We start from the raw sequence: 27,015 nt of genomic DNA on the forward strand, positions 1-27,015 counted from the left end.
GTCCCAGCTATGGCTGGCTACCACCAATCGATGCTGCCGCCATGTAAACAGGCCCGTGGAATGTGGCTTCATGGGCCCTGGAGGATGGACATGCAGTCTCTTTTCAAAAGTGCTTTGATTCTGGACTACAGTGTGTGCTTGATTTGGACATGAAAAAAAAAAGAAACTCAAGTGGGGTGTTCTCCCAACTCTGGCCTCAGAGCCAGCATGGGGCACAGCCGCCCACTCCCACCAGCTACCTCCTTCGAGATGCTAAGGCCAAGACAGAAGTGGCAGCCGCCAGAGGTGACTCCATTCGGGAAAAGGCATGAGAGCTGGATGACTTGGAGGACAGGGTCAACACCAGGCTTGCATAAATATTGAAGGCCGTGGAGGTTAAGGCTGCAGGCATCCTCTCCATCAGGGTAAGTGTCTGCCGTATCCTCTCATCCTTGGAGCTGCTCAGGTCCCTGAGATTGTATTCCTGGGATGGGTCAGCAGTGCCAGTGAGATGCCTGGTGGTTAGACCAGCTCCTTCTGTGGCTCTGTAGGGAAAAGAGAAGGGTTACTCAGCAAGGGGCACCCCGCTTGGCTCTGGAAGAGAGCCAAGGCACATTCCTACCTCACCCCCTCAATTTACTGACCATACTAGCAGCACTGCACTCAACACTTGACAAATACTGCCCTGGCTGGTTTGGCTCAGCAGTTAAGAGCATCAGCCCGCGGACCAAAGAGTCGCAGGTACGATTCCAGTCAGGGTCACATACCGCAGTTACAGTTCGTCCCCAGCCCAGGTCGGGTTCATGTGGGAAGCAACCAGTTGATGTGTCCCTCTCACATCGATGTTTCTCCCTCCCTCCCACTCTACCTGAAGATAAATAGAAAAAATATCCTCGGGTGAGGGTTAAAAAAAACATTTATAAATATTATCTCTATAGTGCAGGCACCATTGCCCAAACCTGACAGTGAGGAGCCTGAGGCTAGGAAGGGTGGATAAAATGGCCAAGTTGGAATTCAAACTCAGTAGTTCGGATTCCAACGCCCCACACACCATGCTTCTTCCCTGGAGCTCAAGGGTGCAGGCCACCCTCGCAGGCATCCTGGGACCTGCAACCTTGAAGATCCAAGAGCAATCCCTAATGGTGAGCAAGATACCTCGTCCTAGCCCCAGCAACGGAACCCACACACCACCACTGCCCACTGTACCTGAGCCAGGCGGACCCAGCTTCTCCCCCGGGCCCACCAGCTGCACGACGCCTCCATTCTCCGCTGGCTCCCCCTTAGTCCTGCCCTCAGCATGAGGGAGCCCATTGGTCGGAAGAGCATTAAGGGGCTCAGCCCGAGGAAAGCTGGGGGAGGTGGGTGCAGGTACTCCCACAGAGGGCTTGCGGGCCACAGGTGGGGGAGCCTTAGGTGACTTCTTTGAGGCCTGGGGTGGCCGCTGCTCTGAGATGCTCCGAAGTTCAGCCACCAGATTCCGCTGGAGGTCAGCTTGGTTCTCAGGGGACACAGGCCGCTCCAGCTGCAGCTTCTTAGTGCCCTTGGAGAAGATGAAGCTAGCCATAGAGGCAGGGGACTGAGGAGACCGTGGCTCCACCTCAGGTGGCCCATTGGGCTGGGCATTCACAAGACCCTCATTGGCAGCCAGACTGGAGGCCTTGAGTCGAACAGCAGCATGGAGCCCTGGGGAGGGGGCAGGTGCTGGGCTGGCCCGCCCTGACAGGGCCCTTCGTAGTGGCTTCTGGGGGGCTGATGGCCCCGATGCTGGGGTTGGAGCCACTGTGGGAGCACCCACAGAACGCAGTCGAACCATCTGCAGGAGTGAGGGTGTGACCAGGGGTGCACCGGCATCCTCCCTAGGTACCCCATTGCCCTTGCTGCAGCCCAATGGTTCTTTCCGAGGGAGCTTGCCCTGCCCTGTGACAGAACCAGCAGGGGGCGCTGGCGGAGATGGAGGGTCTGGGGTACCATGGGACTGGCTCTGAGAAGAGAGAGTAGCTGAGGGTGAAGCAGCCAGGGAGTTGACAGGGGCTGGAGGGTGTGAAGGGCCTGCAGGTTCAGGGCCAACCATAGAGAAAAAGGCCTCCTCTGGTGGGGGGAAGTCAGCCATGGACAGGTCCTGCTCCTCAGGCGCAGGGGGTGGGGGTGGGGGCCAGCTGGGATCTTGGAGGGGCTCCTCACCAGTCTCTGGGGCAGATGGGGCCTCCTCAACCACCTCTAACTTCTTAGTGGGTGGTGGGGGTGGATGATAAGATGGGGGTGGGGATGGTGGGGGCGACTGGTCTTTAGAGGCAATGGGAGATTCCTGTGATGGGATCAGGGATGTCTGGGGGGTGGAAAGGGACTCGGGACTGACATCAGTGGTAGAGACGGGTCCAGGGGCAGCTTGGTTAGGACTCTTGGGCTTGGAGGGAGGTGGGGAGAAGGGAGCAAGCACCTTGGGATGAGGAGGTATGACAAACCTGTCACTAAGAGCAGTTGACATCTGTGGACCAGATCGATCTGAAGGGGCTGGGTCAGAGAAGGAGGAGCACAGAGATGTGAGGGAGGAGGAGACAGAGGCCCCAGGAGACTGGAGGGAAGTGACTCGCTCTGGTTTAGGGGGTTGGACCTTGCCTGGGGACGCAGGGGCGCCAGCCAGACCCTTGGGAGGCAGGGTAGGGGTACCACTTTGGCTCGAGTATCCACTGGAGGGTGAGAGCGTCCGTTCTGGGGAGCGTGGGGGGCGCCGGGAGCCACCTGGAGACAAGCCAGGCACCCAGCTGCCTGCTGAGTTGGATGGACAGGGTGCTGCCCCTGTCCCTTCTGACCCACCAGTGGTGGGTGGCCGAGGCAGCTGTAGCTGCTGCTTCCGCTCTGGCTTGGGGGGCAAGCCCAAGGGCCCATCAGGGGCTGCCGAGCCCCGCTGACGGAGTGAGTAGGTCCGGCGGGGCGGTTGAGGGGGTCGCTTCAGCTTGCGTAGGGACACACTCCGGCCGGACAACTGCCCACTGCTCCGAATGCTGACAGTGTCTGAGGCCTCAGCAGTGCTGCCCCCACTGGGAGAGCCCCTCCCGCTGCCCCCCTGGGGAGGGAGCACCACACTGTTGCTAGCTACAGAGCCCTCTGGCCGGCCCTCAGAGCCACCCTTAGAAGACAGGGTGGAGCCGTCAGACACAATGGTCTCCGAGGACTGAGAGTGGCTCCAGGTGTCACTGGAGGAGGAAGGGTGGCGGCTACGGGGCTGCGGGCTGGAGGCGGAGGAGAAGCGGCCAAATGAGCGGACGGAGGCCGGGCTGGCGGAGAGCAGGCTGCAGCGGCTCAGGGTGCGCAGGCTGCAGCGGCCCAGGGCCACCACATCCACTGTGGGTGGCAGCACAGCATGTGGGATCAGTTTCGACAAGTAGGTGGCCTGGGGCGAGATGGACATGGCCGGGCTCAGAGGCTCTGGAGGCCCTGCCCCTCCTGTCAGTCCGGGCACTGCTAGGGACATGGGCCGTGGAATTGGCGGGGGCTGAGCCCCTGTGGACCGGCCAACAAAGGTGTCATCCCGGTAGACACGGTTGATGTGGCGCTGCAGCATGGCTTCTGCTTTGGCCCCAGCTTCCGCCTCCGCCTCCAGTGCCTGCAGGGACACCCGGACCCCGGATCCTGATCCTGAGGCCAGACTCCCCGGGCGGCCATCCACCGTGGGGATTCGCACAGCATCCCGTGGACCAGGAGGCCGAGGAGTGCCTGGTGCCTCACGCTCATTCCGCAGGCCTGGGACAGACAGGAAGGACTTGGGAGTCAGCAGAGAGGCTGGCAGGGGCTCCCCCCACACCACTGCTGCCCCCCTAATCCAGGGCTCACCAAGTTCCTTCTGCACATGCTGCGGCAGCCCCAGCACCGTGCTCCGCCGTTCCCGCCGCCGCCGCCCTGACTTCCCTGATGATTTGGGAAATGAGTCATGGGGTCGGAAGGTGGAGCCTGGGGGCCAGTACAGGGGAGAGAAACCATTAGAGCAGGTCTCAGGACATTCTGCAGAACAATCGTTTTTGTTAAAACGTTAGTAAGAACTCTGTAAAAAAAGATTTCCATAGCAGGTAGGGCAAAGCTAGGTTAAACAAAATTAGATGCTTCTTTTCTATAAGACTTCTTTCTAGAAGGCTTTACCATTTACTAGGTGAATAGTGATAATTTCCATTTAGTGAAGACTTATTATGTTAGCATGCTAAATACTTGGCATTCGTTCCAATAATATAAGTACCCTTGTCTTCATTTTTATAGGACATCAAACAGCTCAGAGAGGTTAAGGGTTGACCCAAGGGCACACAGCTGATAAGCAGCAATATCAGGTTCAAACCCGCTTCCAACTCTTAACTGTTCTACTTTGCAGTTAATGTGCATCATGACTCTCCAAGAGCACACAGAGTACTGTGTTTCCTGAATTCACTGAATCAGAGCCTTGAGAAATATTAGATTAGGAGGAAAAGAGGAGGCTGCAGGTGTAGGGACTCAGATGGTGCCCATCACCCCCTCCCTGTCCAAGAACCCCAGCTGATGAGCAGCAACCTTTGCGCTGAATCATCTCCGTGCGGATGGAAAGAGCATCCTCCGCCGTGGAGCTCTCAGCAGTGTAGGATGTGGTCTGGCTGCAGAAGGAGATGCTGTCTTCATCTGGCCCGGTCCTGGAGGACTGTTGAGGGAAAAAGGAGATCAGGCCCTGGCCTCAGACCCAAGACCACCCCAGAAGCCTGGATGGGGTTTACTATTGCCTTCAGGGTTCCCCCTTGGAACTTCTGACTCAGCTTGCCCCCCGTATCACCTAGCACTGAGCAGACAGCAGCTGGACGAGCCCTCAGGGGTCCTCATCTAGTCTAGCCCTTCATGATACAGGAAGGAAACTGAAATTCAGAAAGGTTCAGAGACATACCTGCCAGAGGTCAAACAGGGAGGAAGAAGTAAGAGTCAGACTGGGGGCAGGGCTCACCTGGAGGCTCTGGGTGTCTCCATGGTCCCAGCCACCCTTGTTGAGCTTCTGTTTTTCTGGAAGATACCAGAAAGGTGTGTTGGGCTAGGCCTCTCGCCCTGTGAGCTGAGAGTAGTGCTGGAGAGAGGGGAAGGTTACCTTGGTGCTGCAGGGAACGGAGCCCCTCCTGGGCCTGTGTGTGCAGCTCTTCCAGGTGAGGTGGTCGCCCACTGGGGAAGAAGACATTGTCCTGGTGCTCATCCACTACAGACCCTGGCCCCTGGCCGGGCCCTACACTCAGACGTTTGTCGCTCTCAGCCTTGGCTGAGCCTGGGGGGATGGAGAGAAAGAGAAGTGAGGCCCGGAGGCATCTGGGCCTTCAGGTGCACAGGCACCACCACAAGGGCACTCACAGTGCCCGGACTGCACACAGCCCTACACAGACAGGCAATGCCCACTTCTGCCAATCTGTAGACACAACCCACACTTCAGGGGTATGTACTCAATACACACACAGCCCCATGTACAAATACAAACCACCCAAGTGCACACAGATCTAAGTACTCACACTACCCAAAGGGCCCCATACAGGCACCACAACCAGGGCACACAGGCCCATCGTATATTTACATAACACCCACAGGCTTTAGTATGTATACAAACAAAGCACCCAAGTATAAATACATCTGTGTACACACATTGCACACAGGGGCCCACAGAGCACACCTAGCCACCATGTATAAATGCAACACCCACAGTCTCCATTCTAAACATATACAAATAACACTCAAACACAGACACAGCTGCGTATCCACATGACACTAAGGGCCCCATGCAAGACACCGAGTATACATACAGCCCATAGGAAATACAAATTTCTCTGATCTCCAGACCTCAAGTTCCACTTTATAGGGGAAAAACAAATACCCTTTTCGTAAACACCTTGGCCCAGGTCCAGGCAGAAGAGACCATGGGACACTAGGAAGAGGTGGGGGCTAGCAGGAGTCATAACCAGATTACCAAGAAGTCTTGGAGGGAGGGACAAACCAGGGATATGGCCTCTTGGTTCCCCTACTCACCCATGTGGCTGTCCTTTAGTAGAAGAATAAGCAGGGCAGAGGAAAAGAGGGACCCAGGCCCCTACACCCCCAGTAAAGGAAGCTCCAGCCTCTCTTGGGAGAACAGTCCCAGTTACTCCCCTCTCCTGGAAGTTCCCCCCTACAGAGGAGCCAGAGATCCATTACAAATGATCTTGTTACAGGCCCCGCCCATTGGGAAATTGGTCATCTAATCCTGGGAATGGGGGGCTGTGTCAGCATTTTGCAGCCCCAGCCCCCCCTTTAACTGGAACCCACAATACAAGCAAAAGCACTGGGAGAGTCATGTGACTTTGGCAGCACCTTGTACAACAGCAAGAACAAAACAAGCCCTGAAAAGGCCACGCCCTGAAATGAGGGTCTTTAGTTGACACCTGCCCGTCTCTCCTTCCCCAGCCCATTCTTCAACAGCCAGCTCCTGCCCAGGGAACCCACAGGAATCCCAAGGTCAGAGCTACACCTCTCAGAGATCCCTTCGCCTAATCCCAATCCCGATTTTATACATCAGGAAACAGGCTCAAAAAAGAAAGGTCTTGTTTAAGGTCAGCAAATCAGAGCCAAATTAAACTCCAGGACTAAATTCCGGGTTCCCAGAGGGGATTCCTGGGTCACACTCAAACTGGGGGGTCCTCTGGCCCCCCAAAAAGTCCAATAAACTCTGGTCCCCACGTCTTAATCCAGGCCTGAAAGCCCAGTTCCTAGGACAAGTAAATGGGCACAGGTCCCTCCTTCCAAAACTTCACCCCCAGGCCTCTAAACAGAATCTCATTGATCATGCTCCCCAACTTCCAGTGGTACTATTTCCCCCTCTACTCTGCTCCCCACATTCCTTCCTCCCAGACACTAATGGGAGGGGGTGCCCTTGCTCTGGGCACTGAGGTACTAGGATGTACCCAGTAAAGCATGGGTACCCCTGCGGGGGAGGCGGTCTCGCCCCTGGGCTGCAGGCTTCAAGGTCAGAGACACCTGGATCCATCCTCCCAAACACAGGCACAGCCCAGACAAAGGCAGCAGCAAAGTGGCTGGACAAAGGCATGGCAGTGGACAGGGGAGTCTGGTCTCATTACTGGCCCCCACCCCCCATCCATTTTCCTTCCCCCGTCTTGATTCCCCTATTCTACATCAGGGTCTGGCAAATAGAGGTGTCGGGAAGCCCTCCTCTCCCCCGACCCAGCCACACCCACTCACCCTTCTTCTTAAAGAGCCCGAGGAGCGCTGGGAGGTGGCGGCCCAGGAGCACCACCATGACTGCAAGTCCCACTCAGACAGTGCCTATCCCGATCTCTCCAGAGCCCCAGGCGACGCCTTCACCACAACCCCGCACTAAAGGATGCCTGTCCGCCAGCCCGCCCAGCTGCAGAGCCCCAGATCCAGGCTGGGGGGAGGGGCTGCTCTCCAGGTCCTCCTCCTACCCTCGCCACTGGTCCCGCCCCTCTACCGACCCCGCCCCTAAAGTAGAGTGCAGGGGCAGGAACCCTCTCAGGCTCACGGAGCGACTGAAGGCTGCAGCCTGTGGGTGCTGGGCTCTGGTGGACAGTATTACTAGGAGGGCTGAAGACACTCACTTCCAGAAGCAAACCACTAACCCTGTCCCCAAGTCCTTTTCTAAATAGTCAGGAGCCAAAGCTAAGGCAGGGCTCCCAGCTGCCAGCTGGTAGGTAGAAGAGCCACTAGATTACACTTGGCATGGTGCCCACCCCAGGCCCTCCTGGCTGCTGAGGGTAATTCCCCGGGGAAGGAGTGCAGAGTACGGAGTAGCCAGGCAGAAGGCCAGAGTGCCTGTGGGGATGGCGCCTGTGGGGATGGCGCGGCCATGATGGAGGCCCCTTTAGAGGTGGGAGCCAGCCCAGGACACAGTAGCGGGAAGCCAGGAGCTGCCCAGGGTGGCATCACATTGGCTGGTGGTAACCCTCGTGTGTATGCTCAGCCTCATACTTTTTTTTTTAATCCTCACCCGAGGACATTTTTCCATTTTTTGTTCAGGTAGAGTGGGAGGGAGAGAGAAGAGAGAGAGAGAGAGAAACATCGATGTGAAAGGGACACATCGAGTGGCTGCCACCCGCACAACCCAACCAGGGCCGGGGACAAACTGCAACCGAGGTACGTGCCCTTAGGCAGGAACTGAATCCGGGTCTCTATGGACTGTAGGCTGCCGCTCTAACCGCTGAGCCAAACCGGCCAGGGCTAGCCTCATACTTTCCAAAGGACTTTCTTCCCACTTTGGTAAGGTGACATCAGCAGCCCAGAGAAGCACTGGGAACTCTCTAAGGTCACACAGCAGCGACAGGCCTTCAGTACAGACCTGCTCCTCCAGCCCAGGATTCTTCCCACAGGCCTCACTCTGGGACTCAGTGTCTCTGCTGGATCACCAGGCATGGAGAACAGAATTAGCCAAGAAACAGCTTACAGGTGAGGGCAGTAAGGGACGCGGTACTTGGAGGGAAGTCAGGTCCACGTTCAAATCCAGCACCATCACACACAAGCCATGACCTTATTTAGAAACTAGGTCAATAACTCCTCTTTATAAAGTTATTGTACCCATTCATTCAATCAGCAAATATTTATTAAGCTAGTACTGGGGCCTATATCTAATGGAAAACTTATCTTGTTCACCAGTACATCCCCAGTGCCTGAATCCTGGTACATGCCGTGAGCTCAATAAACATTTGATGACTACATGAATGAGGTAAACTAGCAATATAATTTTAGATAGTGGAGACTGAGGAGCTGTGGCAGGAAGGGGGTGCCTTTAGAGGACATCAAGGAAAGACCATTGGAACTGAGACCTCAAGAATAAGAAGGATGGGGGTGGACACCAAATCCTCAACCTGAATTGTAGAAATTCAACTGTGTTGGAGAAAAATATCAAAGCCTAGAAATTGTGACTGGGTGAAGAAAATTTCCCAGCCTGTGGCTGAACTCCTTATTCTGCGGGTGTAGTGCGCCCTGTCCATCCATTTATACAAAATAAAAGATTAAGATTCAACTTTGCTAAAAAAAATTAAAACAAAAAATTAAAACAAACAAACAAACAAACAATATGAGGAGCCAGGCAGCAAAAGTACAGAGCCTTCTAGACAGGGGCATCGGCAAGTATAAAGACCTTGAGGCTGGAGCGGTGGGTTTCCCGGAACAGAGGCCAGGAACACAGTGAGCCAGGGAGAGAATGGCAGGAGGTGAGAGGAGGGCAGGAGTCAGATCTGGTGGGGCCCCACAAGCCTTGGCAGGGCCTGAATTTTATTCAGAGCCCCAGGAGGTTGGTCAGTAAAAATGAAGGTTAAGCTGGGTAATGACCGAGTCAAAAGAAATACATCCCTCTGGCAACTCCAAAAGGTGTAGTTAAGACTGTAGAAGAGAAAGAACTGTAAAGTGCTGCCCCCCAAACTTGCCTGGGGACATCCTTCTCAAATAGCCCACTTCTCTCTGAGTCCCCAGGGATCTAAGAATTCACAATGGCTCCCATGCTCAAGACCCCTCTGCAGCCCTTCCCCCTTTTCTGCCCCACCTCTCAGAGACCACTCAAGCAGAAGGCTGAGCCTTCGCTCTCTGGAAAACAAACTCTATGGAGCTAGAGAGTATATTTCCACAAATCACTGAAATGTAAACAATCCTAAGAAGTTGACACTTTAATCCCCATTTTACAGATGAGAAAATTAAGGCCAGAGAAGGCAAGCATATAACGCTGGTGAACAGCAAGGTCGCTTTTGCACCCAGGATAACTTGAATCCAAAAGCCATGATCTATCTGACCACTATGTCAGCTACAAACCTGATCTTCTCTCTGCAGAAGGGCTGAGGGGACCCCATCCCCAAAAATTCGAGGTTTCTTGACCATATATTTCCCTCTTCCCTCTCCCCTCTCTTAAGCCATTCCCATCCACCCCTTATTAGTCCCACGCAACCAGAAAAGAGCAGTAGACCAACACTTGCAGGGTGATTAATTCATGCCAGGTGCTGGTGGAGAGCAAACAGTCTCTGCCCTCATGGATCTCACAACAACAGCCTTTCCAGGCAGGTACTCGCCTGGTAAATTAATTGATCATGGATCGGTAAGACTCAGAGAGCTAAGTGACTTCCCAATCTCTGGCTGGCTCCAAAACTGGAGCCTTTAACCATACAGGACACAGTCATCTTCGGTTTCTCCCTAACCAGGGAAACCAAAGGCCAAGCTCCTACTAAATCAGGGATGGGGGCACATCAGCTCCTCAAGGTCCCAGGCCCACAGCAGATTCAGGGCCACAGCTGCAAATTCCCCGGCCAGATCCAAGGCTCTCACTCCTGATAACGCCTGGTTGCCCCAGCAACACCCCTCCCTTCACCTACCCACAGCTTGGCCAGAGCCTGAGGCCTCTCTGAGCCATCCCAGACTCCAAACACTGGTCTACACACCTGTGGCTTGCTAGGGGCGGGGCTCAGCAACCCGAATCTCAGGTGGAGGGCAGGTTCCTCACAAAGAAATCCAGCCCCCGAGAGTGGAAAGACCTTTGCCAAGGACCTGTTCCAGGACCTCTGCTCTAAGAGTCCAGAGGTACAGCCTAATCCTCCCCTCCTCTATCTGCTGAAGGAGGGAGGCTTCCAGGATCTGGGAAGACACCTTGCTCCTGGCCACACACGCCTGCCCCCGCGGCACACCAGGAAGCACACATGCAAGTCTGTGTCTACCAGTGAGGTAGGTGGGCACACACCTCCAAAATGTCCACTGGGGCCAATCCCACAGGTGGGTGCTCTCAGCACCACATCCACAAAGCACACCTAAACCCCCTATCCATGTCCTCTTTATACACGAGCTGGACTGCAGACTAGCACAGGGCCTGCCAGGTGACTCTGTGTACAGGAAGGTAGGTGCGCGTACCCACCACTCTGGGGCTTTCCTGAGCCTGGAGACAGGGAGGGATGGGGGAGGAAGGCCACATGAATATTGTGCGCATGTGTGCTCACTGTCCTGGCAACATCCTCCATGGGGTGAGGCCTCAACCTGCCCCATTCCAGAGCAAGGGGTGGGGGTGGTGGCGCACCCACAGCAGCCAGGCCTGACTCAGGGGAGAGGAATGAGGGGGGCGGGCACAGCTGCCCAGGTGGCCTCGCTCAGGAGCTAAAACCCTCCAGGCCTGACCTTGCCCCCTCCAACCCCCCCCCCCCCCACATTCTGACTGTGCCACTGGCCAGCCCTGGAGCCAGGATTCAGTGTTCAGAGACTCTAAATTGCAGCCCCTCGCTGTATCACTGTACCACTGTACCTGTGGACAAACCAAGGCCCAAGGGGGCTGGGCCTTCCCATGGGAACAGAACCCAGAGCATATGTAGATTTTATTCTCTTAGAGGCAAGACAAAGAGAAATGAACATAAAAACTTTCAGGTGGAGGCACTTTTACAATTCTCAAAACACTTTCTCTTCTACAGTTTTGTACACCTAACAAGAAACCTGAAAGGTACCTGTGACATTTCCTTTTTACAAATGAGCAAAAGGAGGCACCAGGGAAAGTGACTTGCTCAAGGTCACCCAACCAGGAAGTGGACCAGCCCACATTTGAACCTGGGTCTCACTGGAAACACCTTAGCAGACTTAAGTCTAAGGGAGTTAAGGGGTCAGGGCTGCAGCATGGGTCCTTGTCCAAAAAGGGGGAGCTCTGTACCCTACCTCTGCAGAAGGGAAATCCCCCTCCTTCCTTCCCAATGGAATGCCCCACCCAGCAGGGGCAGAGCTGACAGGCCGGTTCTAAAGTAAATATTGGGGGGCAGGGAGTGCCCCGAACAGGGAGGGGAAGATCCCATCCCACAGGCGCCTTGGGGAACAGCAGTAGTGCAGGGAGGAATTAGCTACAATAATATTAATAAATGTCATAATGAGTTTCCAGGTTAGTATCTGCTCCCAACAATGATATAATAATCTCTTTGGGCCAGGAGCAATTCTGACTTTCCAAAGCCCTTTCCTTTGTTCCTTCAAGGCATGATTATCCCCATATAAATGCTGGAGAGGCCTATATTCCGCCACCATGAAGTCAGGAGAGGAAAAGCTTGGGAGTCAGGAGGTCTGGATTACAAGCCTTGGACAAATAAATCAGTTTCTCTGGGCCTCAGTCTCCTCATCTGTAAAGTGGGATTAAGCCACTTCACATAGTGCCTGGGAAAGTTAAAGCCATGCAACCAAGTGTAAACACAAAATGTCATTCGAGGGAGCCTCTGCCTCTCAGGGTGAGGGATAAAGGGCCCTCTTAGGCCCCTCTTCCTCTCCACTACACACAAAGATAATAAACTAGCAATTATAGAGTGCCAATTAATTGAGACCCATGCAGTCTCACTAAATCCTCTTCATACAGAGGCACTCTCCAAGGGTCAGTGACTTGCCCAAGGTCACAAAGCCAGTAATGGCAGAGTCAGGATGTGAACCCTCTGACTGGCTGAAAACTCAAATTCTCATGCTCTCAGAGGCCTCCTTTCCCACCCACTTCCAGAGCTCTCTTCAAATCTCAAGTGGAGTTAAGGACCATTAAGATAAGGTCTGATAAGGGACACTTAACATAAGCTCCCTATCAGGTCCTCAGTGACTTAGCCCTGTCTGGCCGACCTGACATCCCTGTTTGGTAGGGAATGGGATTCAAACCCAGACCAGATATCGCCCTGTTCTGGGAGTCAGGAGTCCTAGATTTGAACTCTCACTGCCCCTCAATTGCAGCATGGTCCTGAGCCAGGCACTACCCTTTACTGGGCCTCAGTTTCTTCATCTAGAGGGTTGGGGAAATGCTCTCTAAAGAGACCACAGTATGTATGGCTCTGCTCCTGGAAGGAAGGCGGTGGTCCCTTACTTTGACCTGGGGCAGCAAGGGGGTTCAGCTTATCTCAGACCCCTTGGACCAGAGAGGGAAGCCCAGGGCTCCCACATGCAAGTTCAGACACACAGCTGGTCATAAGTCTGCCCCCAGGAAACGGGAGGATACAGAGAGAAGCTGGGGGGAGTGGAGGCAGGTAAGAGAAACTGGCCTTCTCCCAGGTGTGGAACCTATTGAAGACCCCTGGTCCTCCTGGTCCAGAGGCAGGGATGAAAAGAATTTCAGGTGGTCTGACTCTACCAAAGACTTGGTCATTCCCTCAAGCTCATCTGCAAAATGGGAATGAAAAACCCTACCAAGAGGAGGGCCATGTAGATACCTGACAGGACAATGCGTGGGCAAAGGAGGGCAGTGGGAAAGGGGGAAAGCTCCCTGGGCTCCCAATTCCATTCCTCCACCAATCCCTCAAACTGTCCAGGACCAAGTGCCCAGGGCCTGGGGAGGCAAGGGGAGGGTTGGGTCAGACAATTCCAGCAGGATATAGTATCTTGCAAGCAGTGAGGAGGCCCCTCCACTCCACCCTTACTCTCACTCTTCTCCATGGTCCAAGGGTCTTTGATCCAGGGAAGGAACCCTTCCAGGAATTTGGATTTTCTCTACACTTTCCACCTGCTTCTTCTCTGAACCCTAGGGGCTTCCATGCTTAGTCCTTAACCCCCTCACAGCACTTCCTCCACTTGGGTTCTTCAGAGTCCAAACCCCCCTGGGCCTCAGGCTTTCTTTGCCACCAGGACTTGCAGATCCCTCAATCATAAAAGGAAACCCATCCATCTCTAACCAGATTAAGGGCACAGGTTTAGGAATCTGACAGGCTTGGGTTAGAATCGTGATTCAGCCATCTCCTTGCTGAATGGCCTTGGGCACATGACTTCACTTCTCTTAGCTCCACCTTCCTCATCTGTAAAATGGAGAGAATAACAGCTTCTAGTGTGTAAGACTGCTAGAGGACAGATGAATGATGTGAAGGGTTTAGCACAGGGCCTCATTTTTATCTCTGCATTATTATCTCTGCTACCATCCCCCAGCCAAGCAGCCTCAAGCACAGAGCCTTCACAGCCCTCTCTGGCCCTTACTCCCAACATCTGATGAATCCCAGGTCCTAGCACTTCTGTCACCTCCTCCGCAGTGTCTCTGCAGCTGCCACTCCTCTCTACTCCCACAGCCCCCACCCTGTCCCTAACCCTCACCTCATCACCTCTCCCCTGGATTACTGCAACAGCCTCCTGACTGCTCTCGGAGCTTCTACTCTCACCACCCCACCCGCCAACCTGCCCTGCCTTGCACCTGCCAGCACCCAGAGCCATCTTCCTAACACACCACTTTCATAGGCCCCTCCCTTGCTCAAGCACCTTCACTGCTCCCTGTGGCCTGTAGGGGTGGACTCCAGGCCTCTCTGCTTGCCTGCCTTCCTTCATCCTTTCACAGACTAATCAAATGGGTAAGTACTCAAGTCCCAGTCCCACACATGGGCCTGTGACAGTAGAGGCTAAGGCCAGGGAGGCCTTAAAATCCTCAGCACAAGTAAAACCAAAGGGACGGAAGTTTGCATTCACAATGGAAATTCTCCCAGGCACAAGGAAAGAGCCTCAATTACTTTTCTCTACAACCTCCATGCTCAGTCTCAACTCCATGCATTTGTTCACAATCAAAGCTGAGATGAAATGTATCTCTCATTTAATCAACAATTCAGGACTAATTCCAACCCTGCAGTTACTTCAAAGACCAAATTATGATCATCTCCCTAGTTTTCTAAAACTGACCCCAACCCAAAAGCCTTTTGATATATAACCTAGAATATTCCCCAGCCCCTACACTTATTTTTGTATTGCCTTGACATTGCACTGGTTTTATAGAAACACCTTGAAGCCTGGTTGACTCTTGAGCTACAGCAGGAACTCAAAGAGCACAAGGGCTGCTAGAAGCCCCTGGCCTCTTCCTTCTGGGCCAGTGGGCAGGAGACTGTAAACACAGCCCTCTTAATCTCTCTCTCCCCACCACAAATAGTCACAAGTCTGGACCTACAGTTGGTTTGCAGGAAACCATCAGTTTAGAGTGGTCATGGGAGGGCAGATGAGGAGCCCCAGCCCCACCCCCTCAATGCAAAGCTCGAGAGAGACAGGTGGACAGAGCTGGAACAGGGAGTCTACTGGACAGTCCTGGAGTCTTTCATCAATCCATCTTCTGAGGAATCCTCAGAGAGCCTACCAAAAATTAACCATTTTCCTACTATTATTTTGATTATCATGATTAGTCTTCAAACCACAGCAGGCAAATGACCTTGGACAAGCCCATCCTCTCCAGACCTCAGTCTCTTTATCCATGAAATAGCTAGCCACACTATAAGCGTCCCAAGAAATGACCTAAGCTAAGCCCCCCGAATTTCAAATATAGATCCCCCCATAGGAGTCAGGTAGGTCCAGAGAAGTGAAAGCAATCTGATCAAGGTCACCCGAGCCCATACCAGAGCCACACTGAGAACCCAGACCCCAAATTCCCAGCCCAGGCTCTTTTCATGACTCCCTGCGTGGAAGGATGAGATCATCAGGTTCAGTTCAGAATTTTCTAGGAATGTGGGCCATCCTGGGAAAACATGGGTGGATTCTCCCACCACAGCAGAGTGGGCCCCCACCCCACCATCTCCGGGATTCTCTCACTCCCAAAGACCAGCTGATACCCACATCTGCTGGAGACCCCTTATCTTGGGGTGGGGGGTTGAATCCACAGTCCCACCCCTACCCCATCTCTGGATTCACCAGGTGGGGGAACTAGACTCCCTCGACAGCCCTTCCTCCAGACCCCTTGGGACTCTGAGGGATACCCTGAACTGCGGTACCCACTGAGGGAAACCAGGAATCCCATCTCCCAGCTCTGGGTTAGGCAGCCTTCCTCATTCTTCCCTCCTCCCCCTCACTTGGAGGCTGGAATGTGACCCGCGGAGGGATCCCGCAGCACGCTGGGAAAGGCTGTGTTCCAGCTCGGTGGCTGCACTGAAAGGGGGGAGATGCGGCAGCGGCGACCATGGGGACCGCGGGGGGTGGGGGGGGCAAGAACTGAAAGGCTGCTGCGGCTTGAGTGGGGGTGGGGAGGGAGTCTAGAGAACCAGTCTGACTCCTGATCACGCCAGATGGAGGTGGACCGGAGCCTCCAGCCCCTGGTTTCCTGCTTCTCCCCTTCACCTTTGTCTCCCCTCCATCCTGCAAACTTTCAGCCTGTTGGGGGCTAAAGCCTGAGAAACAAGTGTGTGTTTGTGTGTGTGTGTGCGCGCGCGTGCCTTAGGGTCTGTCTGTAATCCTGAGTGTCTGGTTGGTTGTGCAGTTCTGAATCTGTGGGTACATCTGTGTGTCTAACACGTTGAACAACTGTACCTACATGACTAATGTGTGTGTACGACTGTATGTCTGAATCTGTGATGTGATGTAGTTCATGTGGCTGTGCAAATCGTAAGCATAGGTGTATGTGCCTGTGTCTCAGGATCTGTGCGTCCTACAGCGATGGTTTGGGTGTAAATGTGTATGTGGTTTTATGTCTGTACATCCATACATCTGCATCTGAGTGGATGTTGTGTGTGTGTGACTGTGTAAATTGTGAACATGTACATGTGCCTGCCTGGAGGTATTCGTGTGTACATGTGTCTCTGTGTGCATGTGAGGAGTCGAGTCAATGCGGGGAATACCCGGTCCCCCACACTCACACCCGCCAAGCCCCGGGAGGGGGCAGCAGCGGTGGCGGCTCCTGCAGCAGGGAGACCCTCCTCCCCGCCTGCCCCGCCCCCACCCCGGCCCCTACCTGCCGGCCACTTCGCCGACCGCCCGAACCGCCAGAAGCTGCGGGTCCGGGGACCGCTGGGGGCCTTCCTCTTGTGGTACGAGTTGCCCATGGCGGGTGCAGGAGCCGGCGCGGGAACCCGAGCACAGCCCAACCAGCCGGGCCACCGGGCCGCAGCCCCGGGACACAAGCAGAGAGACTCCTGGGCAGCCACTGCAGGCGCCCCCAGCCCCAGCTCGGCCACGCCCCCGGGGCCTGTGGCCAATGGCTGTGCCAGGGACGGGGCAGGCGGAGGGGTGGGGCCTGGCGCGTGTCCCTTAGGCTCCGCCCCCCAGGACCTGGGAGACCAGCTGAGCCGCCCTGCCCAGAGTGCTCCGGGAAAGGCTGGGCCAGTCCAGGTGAGGCAGGCAGGTAGCTCACTCTCCCAGTCCAGGGGCCGCCAGTCTGAGAACTGCAATGGAAGGGAGATAAGGAGGAACCGGGCTCCAGACATGCGGGTTCTGGAGCCCTCCTGCTGCTAAGGCCCACCAAACACCACACCTTGAGTGTCACGTGGCTGTGTATCTCTGGTCTCCGTGCCTCGTGCCTGTGTGTACAAATGTATCTATCTGACTGTATTTCTGTAGTAATGGTGTTCAAAATAATAGAACCCTTTTATATAGTGTGTACTAAGTGCCAGGCACTGTGTAACCGCTTTCATATTACTTCATTCATCTACAAAATAATTGTGTAAGGTAGGTACTTTTATCATTCCCATTTTACAGATGGGGAAATTGAGGTTCCATGAAGTCAACTGATTAGCCCAAAGTCAAACAGCATTAAGCTACAGAGCTAGGACTCAAACCCAGACTGACTCCACTGCCCACTGCTCCATGCTACCACTCCTCCAGTTTATCTATGGCCCTGTATGACCTTGCAGAAAGGCATGTAATTGGGCATTTGTAACTGCGTGCTTGAATATGGCTGTGTACCTGTGTATATATCTGTGACCCTGAATATATGGTTTCCTATGTAATCCTCTGTGTGTGACTGTGTGCCTATATCTATACCATTTAGTCTGTTTTCAAATGTCTGGATGTGTATTTTTGTGTATCTGCCCATGTAATTGTGATATTCTCTCAAGGTGGCTGGATATCACTGGTTTTATGTATCTGAGTGGGTAACAACCTGTCTGTGTGCATGTAAGTGTAAACATGTTTATCTATAAATTGTGTAGTTGTATGTGCTTTTGTGTATTGGTATGACTGTATAATTATGTACATATTGTATGCCCACATCTACATTTGCGTAAGTATAAGTAATGGAGAGTATAGTAGGTAGGCATATGTGAAACCACCCATGTTTGTGGAGCTGTGTGCTCCTCATGCAGGTCTTTGTTTTTCAACCCCAGGCCAAACTTCACCTCTTCTTAAAGCCTTGTGTCCTCACAAGTACCCTTGTGTCCAGAGCACCACAGCCTGGGAAATAACTCTGCTTTACCATCACTCTGCCCTGTCTCTTCAACTAGAGGCAGCATAGTGTAGCAGAGAGAATGCTAGGCTGGAAGTCCAGAGCCCTCATTCTAATCCCCACATGGCTCATCCTTTTTGCCACCGGAGCTAACCCCTCCACTACACCATGCTGCCCCTTATGCCCAGTGGCTCCAGAACATCCTGTCTCTGCAAAATGGGAGTCAAAACTGTTCCCCCCCTCTCCCCCATGCCCATCTCTTGCCACGAGTCTGAGGCTGACAACAGTGCAGTCTCTGAGGGGCTGTATTTTATTCATTCATCCAGAGAGTACTCATTGAGCACACACTGTATACCAAGTTTTGTGCACAAGGCTCCCTGCTTTGAGAGAAGAGGGTCCTAGTGTCAAAGCTGGAAGAGACCTCAGAGATTGGCTAGTCCAATCCCTTAACTTTCTTATGAGGCAACTGAGGCCCATAAAGAGAAAAGTGGTGTGGGGGAGCAGAGAGAACACATAAGGGTAAAGTACAAATCCCTCAGCATGAATTGAGTGAGGACAGATATGCAAAGAGCCTTGAAAGATGTTTTTGTAGCAGGTGCCTTGGCTTTCACAGCAGGCTGTGCAGGAGCTGCCCCCACCCACCAGTTAAACCTCATCTCCAACCACACCCCTCTCATTCTCAGAACTCCAGCTACACAAAACTGCTTGCCCCTCGCTAGTACACACCTCCAGACCTTCACACATGTCCTTCCTCTTCCATCTTTGCCTGGAAGATTCCTTGTTATCCTCCAGGCACACTCCACAGTCTACTCCTCCATGAAGTTTTCCTTGCACACCTTCCTCCCCCGGTTCAGTTCTCTGTACTCCCACAGGCATTAGTGCTGCCTGTTGATATAGACCTGATCACAGCTCAGGACTTCCCAGCAGCTGTCTCAACCAGAAAGCAAATTCCTCAAGGGCAGTGATGGTCTCACTTCTCTTACTAACTCCAGGCTCAGCCAGTGTCTAGCACCCAGTAGGTGTGTCATATGTGTTGAACAGAAACTGGAGAAGGTGGAGATGGAGGGGCTTGCATACTGGTGAAGGTGGTAATAATGATGGCACTTAAGTTACTGGTGGAGGTGAAGAGGCACAGGCAGGGGAGTCCAGGGCACTCTCCCAGACTGATGTACTTCCACTATAAAGACTATACTTGGCCCTGCTGGCTCAGCGGTTAGAGCATAGGTCTGCGGTCCAGAGAGACCCGGGTTCGGTTCCCGCTAAGGGCCCGTACCTCGGTTGCAGTTTGGCCCTCGCCCTGGTTCGGTTGTGCGGGTGGCAGCCACTCGATGTGTCCCTTTCACGTCGATCTCTCTTTCTCCCTCTTCCTCTCCTTCTCCCTCCCTCTCCCTTATCCTTCCTCCCACTCTATCTGAACAAAAAATGGAAAAATGTCCTCAGGTGAGGATAAAAGGAAAGAAACAAGACTGTGCTTGCTCCAGGATCCTACAGAAAGAGTACTGCCCATAGCCAAGAGCTTGGGATAGGACTGGTGGGAAGAAGTAGACAGTATGGAAGGCATACGAAGCAGAATTCCTGGAAACACAACGGTGAGTCTGAGCGCTTCATGACCCTCTTGGAGGTGGTGAAGGCCTCGCCTGGCTAAAGGCTTGGAGGACAGGATTTCCTCAGCAGACAGGAGGCCCTTCTTGGAGACCTGACCAGTAGCCTCCTGGGAATCATGCACTTTGCCAGAAGATTTGAGGTTTAAACCCTTGCAATTTTCTACCTTTTCCGTCCCATGGCACACATAAACTAATTACTAAAATTCTGCAGCACACCATGCCAAGCACAGAGCCGGGTACCCCGTGAGTAGAGCTGATAGCCTTTGATGAACCAGCCCCCAAGGACAGTGGACACAGACTGCGGTGGAAGGTAATAACTGGGGAAGTGGACAGATTTCCCCCTCCCGCCCAAGGAATGTTTCTACCTGCTTCCTTCCCCAAGGCAGCCAAAGGGCTAGATGGGGAAGGGGTCTGCAGATGGAAAGTAGAGGTGTGTATACCTTCCCTCACCATCCACTAAGTTCACTGTGGCCCACATAATAGACAATGCCTCTTCTCATTAGTTTTCGGCAGCATGTGACAGGCCAGGAGCAGCTGAGACAGCTTTCACGGTTTAGGGAGAGGGGGATTTCCAGGGGGCAGGTGGTGAGGAGAGGTTGCCTCTCAAACCCTGTGCTGAAAACAGAATGTAGATTTTTCTAGTCATAGGATTTAGCCACCCCAGTTCAGCAAACCTTCCGGGCAGCCCTGCTTCAGGGGCAAGAGTAGAAGAGAATAGTGGGGGGAGGAGCCCCAGCCTGAGGGGATTTCCAGGAGAATGCTGGGATGTGTGCCACGGATGCAGATTCAGGGCCTCCACAAGGAGGGAGAGGCAGCTGGAACCACCGGCCTGGCCCCGGAAGGTGTCGGAGGCAGGGGAGGGGATGGCGGCCTTCTTGGCCTCAGCTTCCTGCTCCTCTCATCCCACCCCAGCTGGAAGCACCTCTCTGGGATGGGACTTTGCATTTGAAGTCTGAACACAGAAGTGGGAAAGCTGAGGTCGGCCTGGCAGGTGCAGACTCCTGTTCAGCCTCTAATGCTGGCTGGCTCTATGACCTTGAGCAAGTCACTTCCTCCCCTGGGCTTCAGCTGCCCCCTGCATGCACCATGAGGGCTCCCTGTGACAGCTCAGGCCCTCAATTCTGAACATCTAGGACCCAGAGATGCCCATGCACTGTGGGACCATATCAGATCATCCACCTATTACCCAAAGCCACTTAGTGCCAGGCCCTGTGCTGGACAAAGGAAAAAGACAGCCAACCCAGCTCCTGCCCTCAGGGTGTTCAGAACAGTGAGGCATGATTTCTGTACCCCACAGGACCCAGACAGCCAGCTGGTCCCAATCCCCAGAAGGTGCCTTGCCTTATTCCAGTGCAGCAAATCCCTCAAACCCAGCTTCTCCTCATCCTTTCATTTTAGTTCACATGTCACCTCCTCAGGGAAGCCACCCCTGATCTCCCCTGGGATCAATGCACTCCCTCTTTTGTCACAATTTTTGACCCTTAATTGCCTCCTTGCCCCTGGTTCCTGCCCCTCCTCAAATTGTGAGGTTCATGAGGACTGAGACCTTGTCTTTCATTCATCCCCAAGACAGTGGCACATAGTAGGTACTTATACCTAATATTAAATACTTAATAAGTATTTGTGAAATACACCAGTGAGGCTCCCACTCCCATCTGGACCCAAGGCAGACGATGCCCATCCCTTCACAGTGGTCTGGAGGAGATGAACCCAGACTCCTCTATGGAAGTCACTCCCCCCACTGGATGATACACAGGCCCCTTCCTCAACAGGGAGATGTGGCATTATCACAATGCACTCTCCTTACCCACCTTCCTATGACATCCGGGCCACTGTGTCCCTATCACTTGTCCATGACCAAAGAAAGGTAGGCTCTCCTTTCTTGGGCATAGTTCCCACCCCCATCCCCCAAGACCCTACCAGCTTGCTCCTCAGCCCATTCTTGGACCCACAGAATTCTAGAACTACAAAGGATCTCAGAGGCCATAAGACCCTATCTTTCTCAAGACACGGCATGACTTGCCCCAGGTCATATACAGCAGAGCAGAACTCAACCTCAGGAGTCTCCACAACCCCACACCAAGGGCAGTTCTCCAAGAGTGGCCAGAATGCCTCAGGTTCAATCTGCTGGGCCTGGCAAGATGGTCCTGAATTCTCACTGTCAGTACAGGAGCCATCCCACTCCCACCCCCAGCCACTGCCCATTCCCCAAACGAAACCTTCAGGAGTGCTGCAAACTCCGTTCCCCAAAGTGGGTCCTATCTAAGACGCTACAGTGGTTACTCCTCTCCAGAAGCAAAAACACATCCAACCTCACATTGCTTTGTTGGGAGAGCGTAACATCTGGTAGCAGAATGAGTGCTTCTGTCACTGCCATGCTGTGACATAACTTCCAAGCAGGTGTCTTGGCCTGACTTGGCCCAGGTATTCACATTACCCTGAATAGTGCTTAACACTATTTAGTAAAGAATATGTCTTTTCAAGTGAATGAAGCTGAGTGACCTGAATCAACTTACTTTCCCCCTCTGGGCCTATTTCCTCACCTATAAATAGTAATAAATGCCTATCTCCCAGGTTGTTTTGAGGACAGGAAAAACATTCATGAAAATGCCTGGCGAGTGTCTAGCACATAGAACCTTCATGTTACTTCTCTTCTTCAAATTAGCCAGCACCCTGTCCTTCTTCCACACCCTGCTCACCTCCTCCAGAAAGCCTCCCCTGATTACTGGGCTCCAGTTCTGACATCTGACCCAGAAACACTTCCTTCCTACACTTGTCTAGAGACCAGAAGATATTTCTGGAAAGTATGGATTCCTGTTTGTTTACCCTTTTTTTTTTAAATCCTCACCAGAGGAAACTTTTTTTCCATCTTCAGATAGAGTGGGAAGGAGGGAGGGAGGGAAACATCTACATGAGAGAGACACATTGATTGGCTGCCTCCCACACTACCCCAACCAGGGCCAGGGACGAACCCCTTGACTGGAATCGAACCTGGGATTCTTTGATCCCTGGGCCAATGCTCTAACTGCTGAGCCTGCATCCTCCTGTTGGACAAAGGTAGGACTCCACCTTCTGTGGATCCCCCCTCAGTAATCATTATCACCACAGGTATGTGAGGTGTGACCAAGTGAGTTGTTTTCCAAACATGGATCAGGATGAACTTAGCTAATGCCAAGTCCTCAGCATCACAACCAGAGAAACCTGCTACTGTCTGGGCCATGCTCCACTGTTCACAAAGCACTTGCATGTCTGTTATCTAATTGGATCTTTGAAACAGCCCTGCAATGCCAGGATTTATTATCTCTATTTTAAAGATAAGGAAACTGAGGCTTGGAGGGGTTAATAACCTGCCGGGTGTCTGAGGGAGCAGACCGAGGCAGCAGAGTTGTCCAATCAACCCCAGAGCCCATTCCTTCCAGACTGGGTCCTCCGATTGTAGGTTATTAAACTTATAAACACAATAATAGCAATCCCTTGCATTTCTATGGCGACCTCACTTTCATATAATCTTCACAACTACTCTTGTGAGAATCTTGGAGAAATAGAAAGGTCATAGCTACATCAAGGCAATATCCCCTCTCTTTCCTGAGACAGTAATAGAATCAGCGAGGCCACAAAGAAGTTGCTTGCCCTATGTCAAGGGGCTTGTTAGTGGCCGAGCCAGAATTTGAACTCGGACTTGCCTAACTGATACTCTTCCCACTCTATCGATTCCCTCACTTCTCTCTGGGCCCTTCCTATCTGCAGAATGGGTTGGGTGAGAATATCTTTAAGCCTTACCCACTGGTCCATGTCCTTGAGAGTGTTATGGAAACAGTACCAGTTTGGGAGGCAGATGCGTTGAGTTCAAATCCTAGTTTAGGCCAGCGATAAACTAATTACTAAAATTAGTTTATCTCATGGCACACTAATTACTAAAATTCTGCGGCACACCAAAAAATATATTGTTTTGCAATCTGACAAAACAATAGGTATAATTTTGATTCACTCACATAGGGTAACTACTGTTGTGCTGGCTGTTGTAGTTTTTTTATTTGACAATCTAAGGGAAAAGAGGTCAGTGCCTCTGACTGAATATTGCATGTTTTAAATATTCTTGCAGCCCAGCTGGTGTGGCTCAGTGGTTGAGCACTGATCGACCCATGCACCCAGAGGTCACCGGTTTGATTCCTGGTCAGGGCACATGCCCAGGTTGTGGGCCTAATCCCCAGTGGGGGGCATGCAGAGGGGCAGCCAATCGATGTTTTATTTATTTATTCATTCATTTTATTTATTTATTTATTTATTTTATTTTTATTTTTTGGATATGTGCACCTAGCGGGAACTGAACCCAAGACTCTCTGGTCTACAGGCCGACGCTCCAGCCACTGAGCCAAACTGGCCAGGGCTCAATGTTCTCTTTCATCGATGTTCCTATCTCCCTCTCCCTTTCTGTCTCTCTAAAGATCAATAAGGAAAAAAAATTCTTGTGGCACACTGGTTAAAACAAATCATTACTCACTGTCCCTGAGTCTCAATTTTCATCTACAAATGAGATAATGGATATAGGCCTCGTGACACATTCAGAATAACTAATAAATGTCAGATTTCCTCTCTTTTCTTTCTTTCTTTTTTTCTTTTTTTTTTGGTACGTGTCCCTAGCGGGAACTGAACCTAGGACTCTCTGGTCTGCGGGCTGACGCTTCAGCTGCTGAGCCAAACTAGCCAGGGCTCCTCTCTTTTCTTTATAAGTCTGTGCAGGCCAGTGAGGGAAGCAGGGAAGTTCTGGAAGACAGGTGCTCAAAATTCTATTCCAAACTCAGTCTTCCCATTTTATAGTAAGGGACTCAGATTAGGGGAGCCAAGACCTGCATCTCTGGGTCCTTGGTTCCGAGAATGTAATAGGGGAGATAATGGCCTTCCCGGCAAAAGCCAACGTCCCAGGAATTTTTTGTGTATCCCTCCTCCCCATCTCCCCCAGTCTCCACTTGAACATTTTCCCCTATGAGTTAAGCCTTCTTTGGGCTTCCCCTTCCGGACCAGTGGAGACTTGAAAGATCGGATTTATTTCTCTTAATAAACAGTAAAGAAGTAGAGCCAGGCAGGTGATAAGAAAACAACTGGAATAATAGAAGGTTGGAGCAAAAAGGAGCAGGACTTCTTCCAGTTGTACCTGGGGCCACCCCCAGACCTGTGGAAACAACAGCCAGGGACAGGGGAGGTGCTTCCTACACGTGGGCTCAAATCAGCTGACCAGCTGCCAGGAAAGCCCAGTACTACCTGATACCAAAACACAAGGCAGGGGGCAGCCTGGCCACTGACCCAATGACCTTTAACCCAAGCTGTTGGAGCAGGGACCTACAGGTCAGCTTTCCCAACTTCTGCCTCCAGGCGGGCCTCCCTGAAAAGGGCCCACTGTCGTGGGGTATACCACTAGCCTGATCCAATACTGACAGTCTGACCACAATCCATCCTGTTGCAATTCTGATCCATGCCTCTTGGCCTGATCCATGGCCTCTTGAGTGAGACAGAGATGACTTCAGACTGAATCCCAGTGGGGCAGCCCTGGGACAAACCCCTGGTCCTGTTGGAACTGCAGAGCACTTGAAAACACCCCTCATCAAGCCCTTCCTCAGAACCTAGCCCAGCCATCCTAGCCCCAGCACCCTGACTTCTACTTGTGGCTGGGCTGCAGGGGAGCAGGCTCTCATCCAAAAGGAAGATCAGGCCAGATGCAATCACACAAGAGGCTTTTCAACCCTCTTCCGGATCCCTAAAATGTTCCTTTAATTCTCCTCCAGAGGAGATGGTTAAAGGACACTGGGAGGGTAAACATGGGCAAAATGGGATGGGCCGTACACACCGCCATTTCCTCACCTTCAGCAAAGCAGCAGAATCAAGGTAAAGCTAGACTGGCGAGCCCCAAGGGAACCCCACTCTCTTGCAGAGACTCATGCCTTCCCCATCAAACGAGGATCAAAAACATAGGGGGAAATGAGGAACCAAGCAAGTGGCCAAAAGAAAAGTGACCCCAGCTAGGATGGGCCAGGTCAGCCTCCCTTCTGGCTGCCCATTCATCAGGCAGAGGGAGCCCAGAGGCAGGGAATCAGCTGTTGTATTTTAGATACCCAGCCCAGCCCAGGTACAGCCTCTCAGTTGACTTGGGCCTCAGTTTCCCCCCATCTGTAAGCACACATCCAACACAGGCATGTTTCTAACAGGGCTGAGGGAAGGAGTAAAAGGGAGGGGCGACTGGCTCACATCCTCAGCTCACCACCCCAGAAAGTGGATGTGTGTGGTTTGGCCCAGGTGAATGGTGAGAGGGACTAGGTGGGAAAAGCTACACTGTTAGCTTTTAAGAACCTAAAGCATATGTTCCACGATGGGTCCTTTGTGAGGCTGAAAACCCAGATCCACCTAGCCAGCTCAAACACTTTTTGAGTGCAGTTGACCTTCCAGAGCCAGAGGGACGCCCCCCACCCCAAAGCTATAGGGCCACTAGCCTCTCCTATTGGCCCCAGGCCAGACTCAATCTCTGAACCCCTGACTCAGCAGAAGGCAGAACCTGGGTGAGCCTGGGGGATGGGGGGTTGCCCCACCGATCCAAGCGCCAGACTGCCAGCGCTTTGTGATTCAGCCAGAGATCCCTGCCCTAGCCGAGGGTCCCCCCTCACCCTCTTTAGAGTGGGGCAAGGCTGAATCTAGAAAATGCTGCGGGGGCAGCGCAGAATGGGGTGGCTTGGGCTGAGCCCTGGGTCCTTCACTGCCCCAGCCCCAGCGCCTGGGCTCACCCGCCTCCACCAGGCGCGGACCCCCGGCGAAGACACCCTGGCCGCAACCTGGACGCCATCCAGCGCCCAGCCCAGGTGCCCGGCGCCTTACCTCGGCCTTTGCCCTTGGCCTTCCTGGCCTTGTCGTCCGCCTTCTTGGCCCGGGGGGCGGCCGCTTCGGCACCCTCGGCCCCCGCCGCCTTCTTCTTGCGCCGCTTGCCCCGCAGCCAGTTGAAGGCGCGGCGGAGGCCGGACGCGCCGGAGCGGGACTTCTTCCTGCGCGGGGGGCCGCCGGGGCCACCCGGCTCGTCGGCCGCAGGTGCGGCGGGGGGCGCGCGGGCCGCCATGGCGCGGCGGGCGGACCTGCGGCGGGTCAGGCCCCCTGCGGCCGGGCGCCCATGCGTGGGGCGGGCGGCTGCCGCGGGAGACGCGCCGGGAGAAAAGTTTGGGCGGCGGAGGCCGAGCGAGCGAGGAGCGAGCGGGAGGGGCCGGCCGGCCGGCGGCGGGCGGGGCGCGGGGGCGCCCGGAGGGAAGGAGCCTGGGGAGGGAGCGGCCGCGGGGCGGGAGCGGTGCTGCCAGCAGCCCCTCCCCGCCGCTCCAGCCGGGGCGCTTCGGG

At 53.5% G+C, this 27,015-nt stretch overlaps 1 protein-coding gene across 1 annotated transcript; it reads right to left on the minus strand.

The window, feature by feature from the left end:
• Positions 1-271: 271 nt before the first annotated feature.
• On the minus strand, positions 272-26,746 carry KIAA1522 (KIAA1522 ortholog). Its single transcript, XM_036257456.1, has 7 exons — positions 26,512-26,746; positions 5,069-5,239; positions 4,931-4,986; positions 4,513-4,636; positions 3,811-3,927; positions 1,186-3,720; positions 272-524 (listed from the first exon to the last, which is right to left on the minus strand). Exons 1-7 carry the CDS (start codon positions 26,744-26,746, stop codon positions 502-504), a joined length of 3,261 nt encoding a protein of 1,086 aa, XP_036113349.1. The 3' UTR covers positions 272-501.
• Positions 26,747-27,015: the final 269 nt, after the last annotated feature.

Source organism: Molossus molossus, unplaced genomic scaffold (assembly GCF_014108415.1).
Source record: "Molossus molossus isolate mMolMol1 unplaced genomic scaffold, mMolMol1.p scaffold_m16_p_12, whole genome shotgun sequence".
In the NCBI taxonomy this organism is placed as follows: domain Eukaryota; kingdom Metazoa; phylum Chordata; class Mammalia; order Chiroptera; family Molossidae; genus Molossus; species Molossus molossus.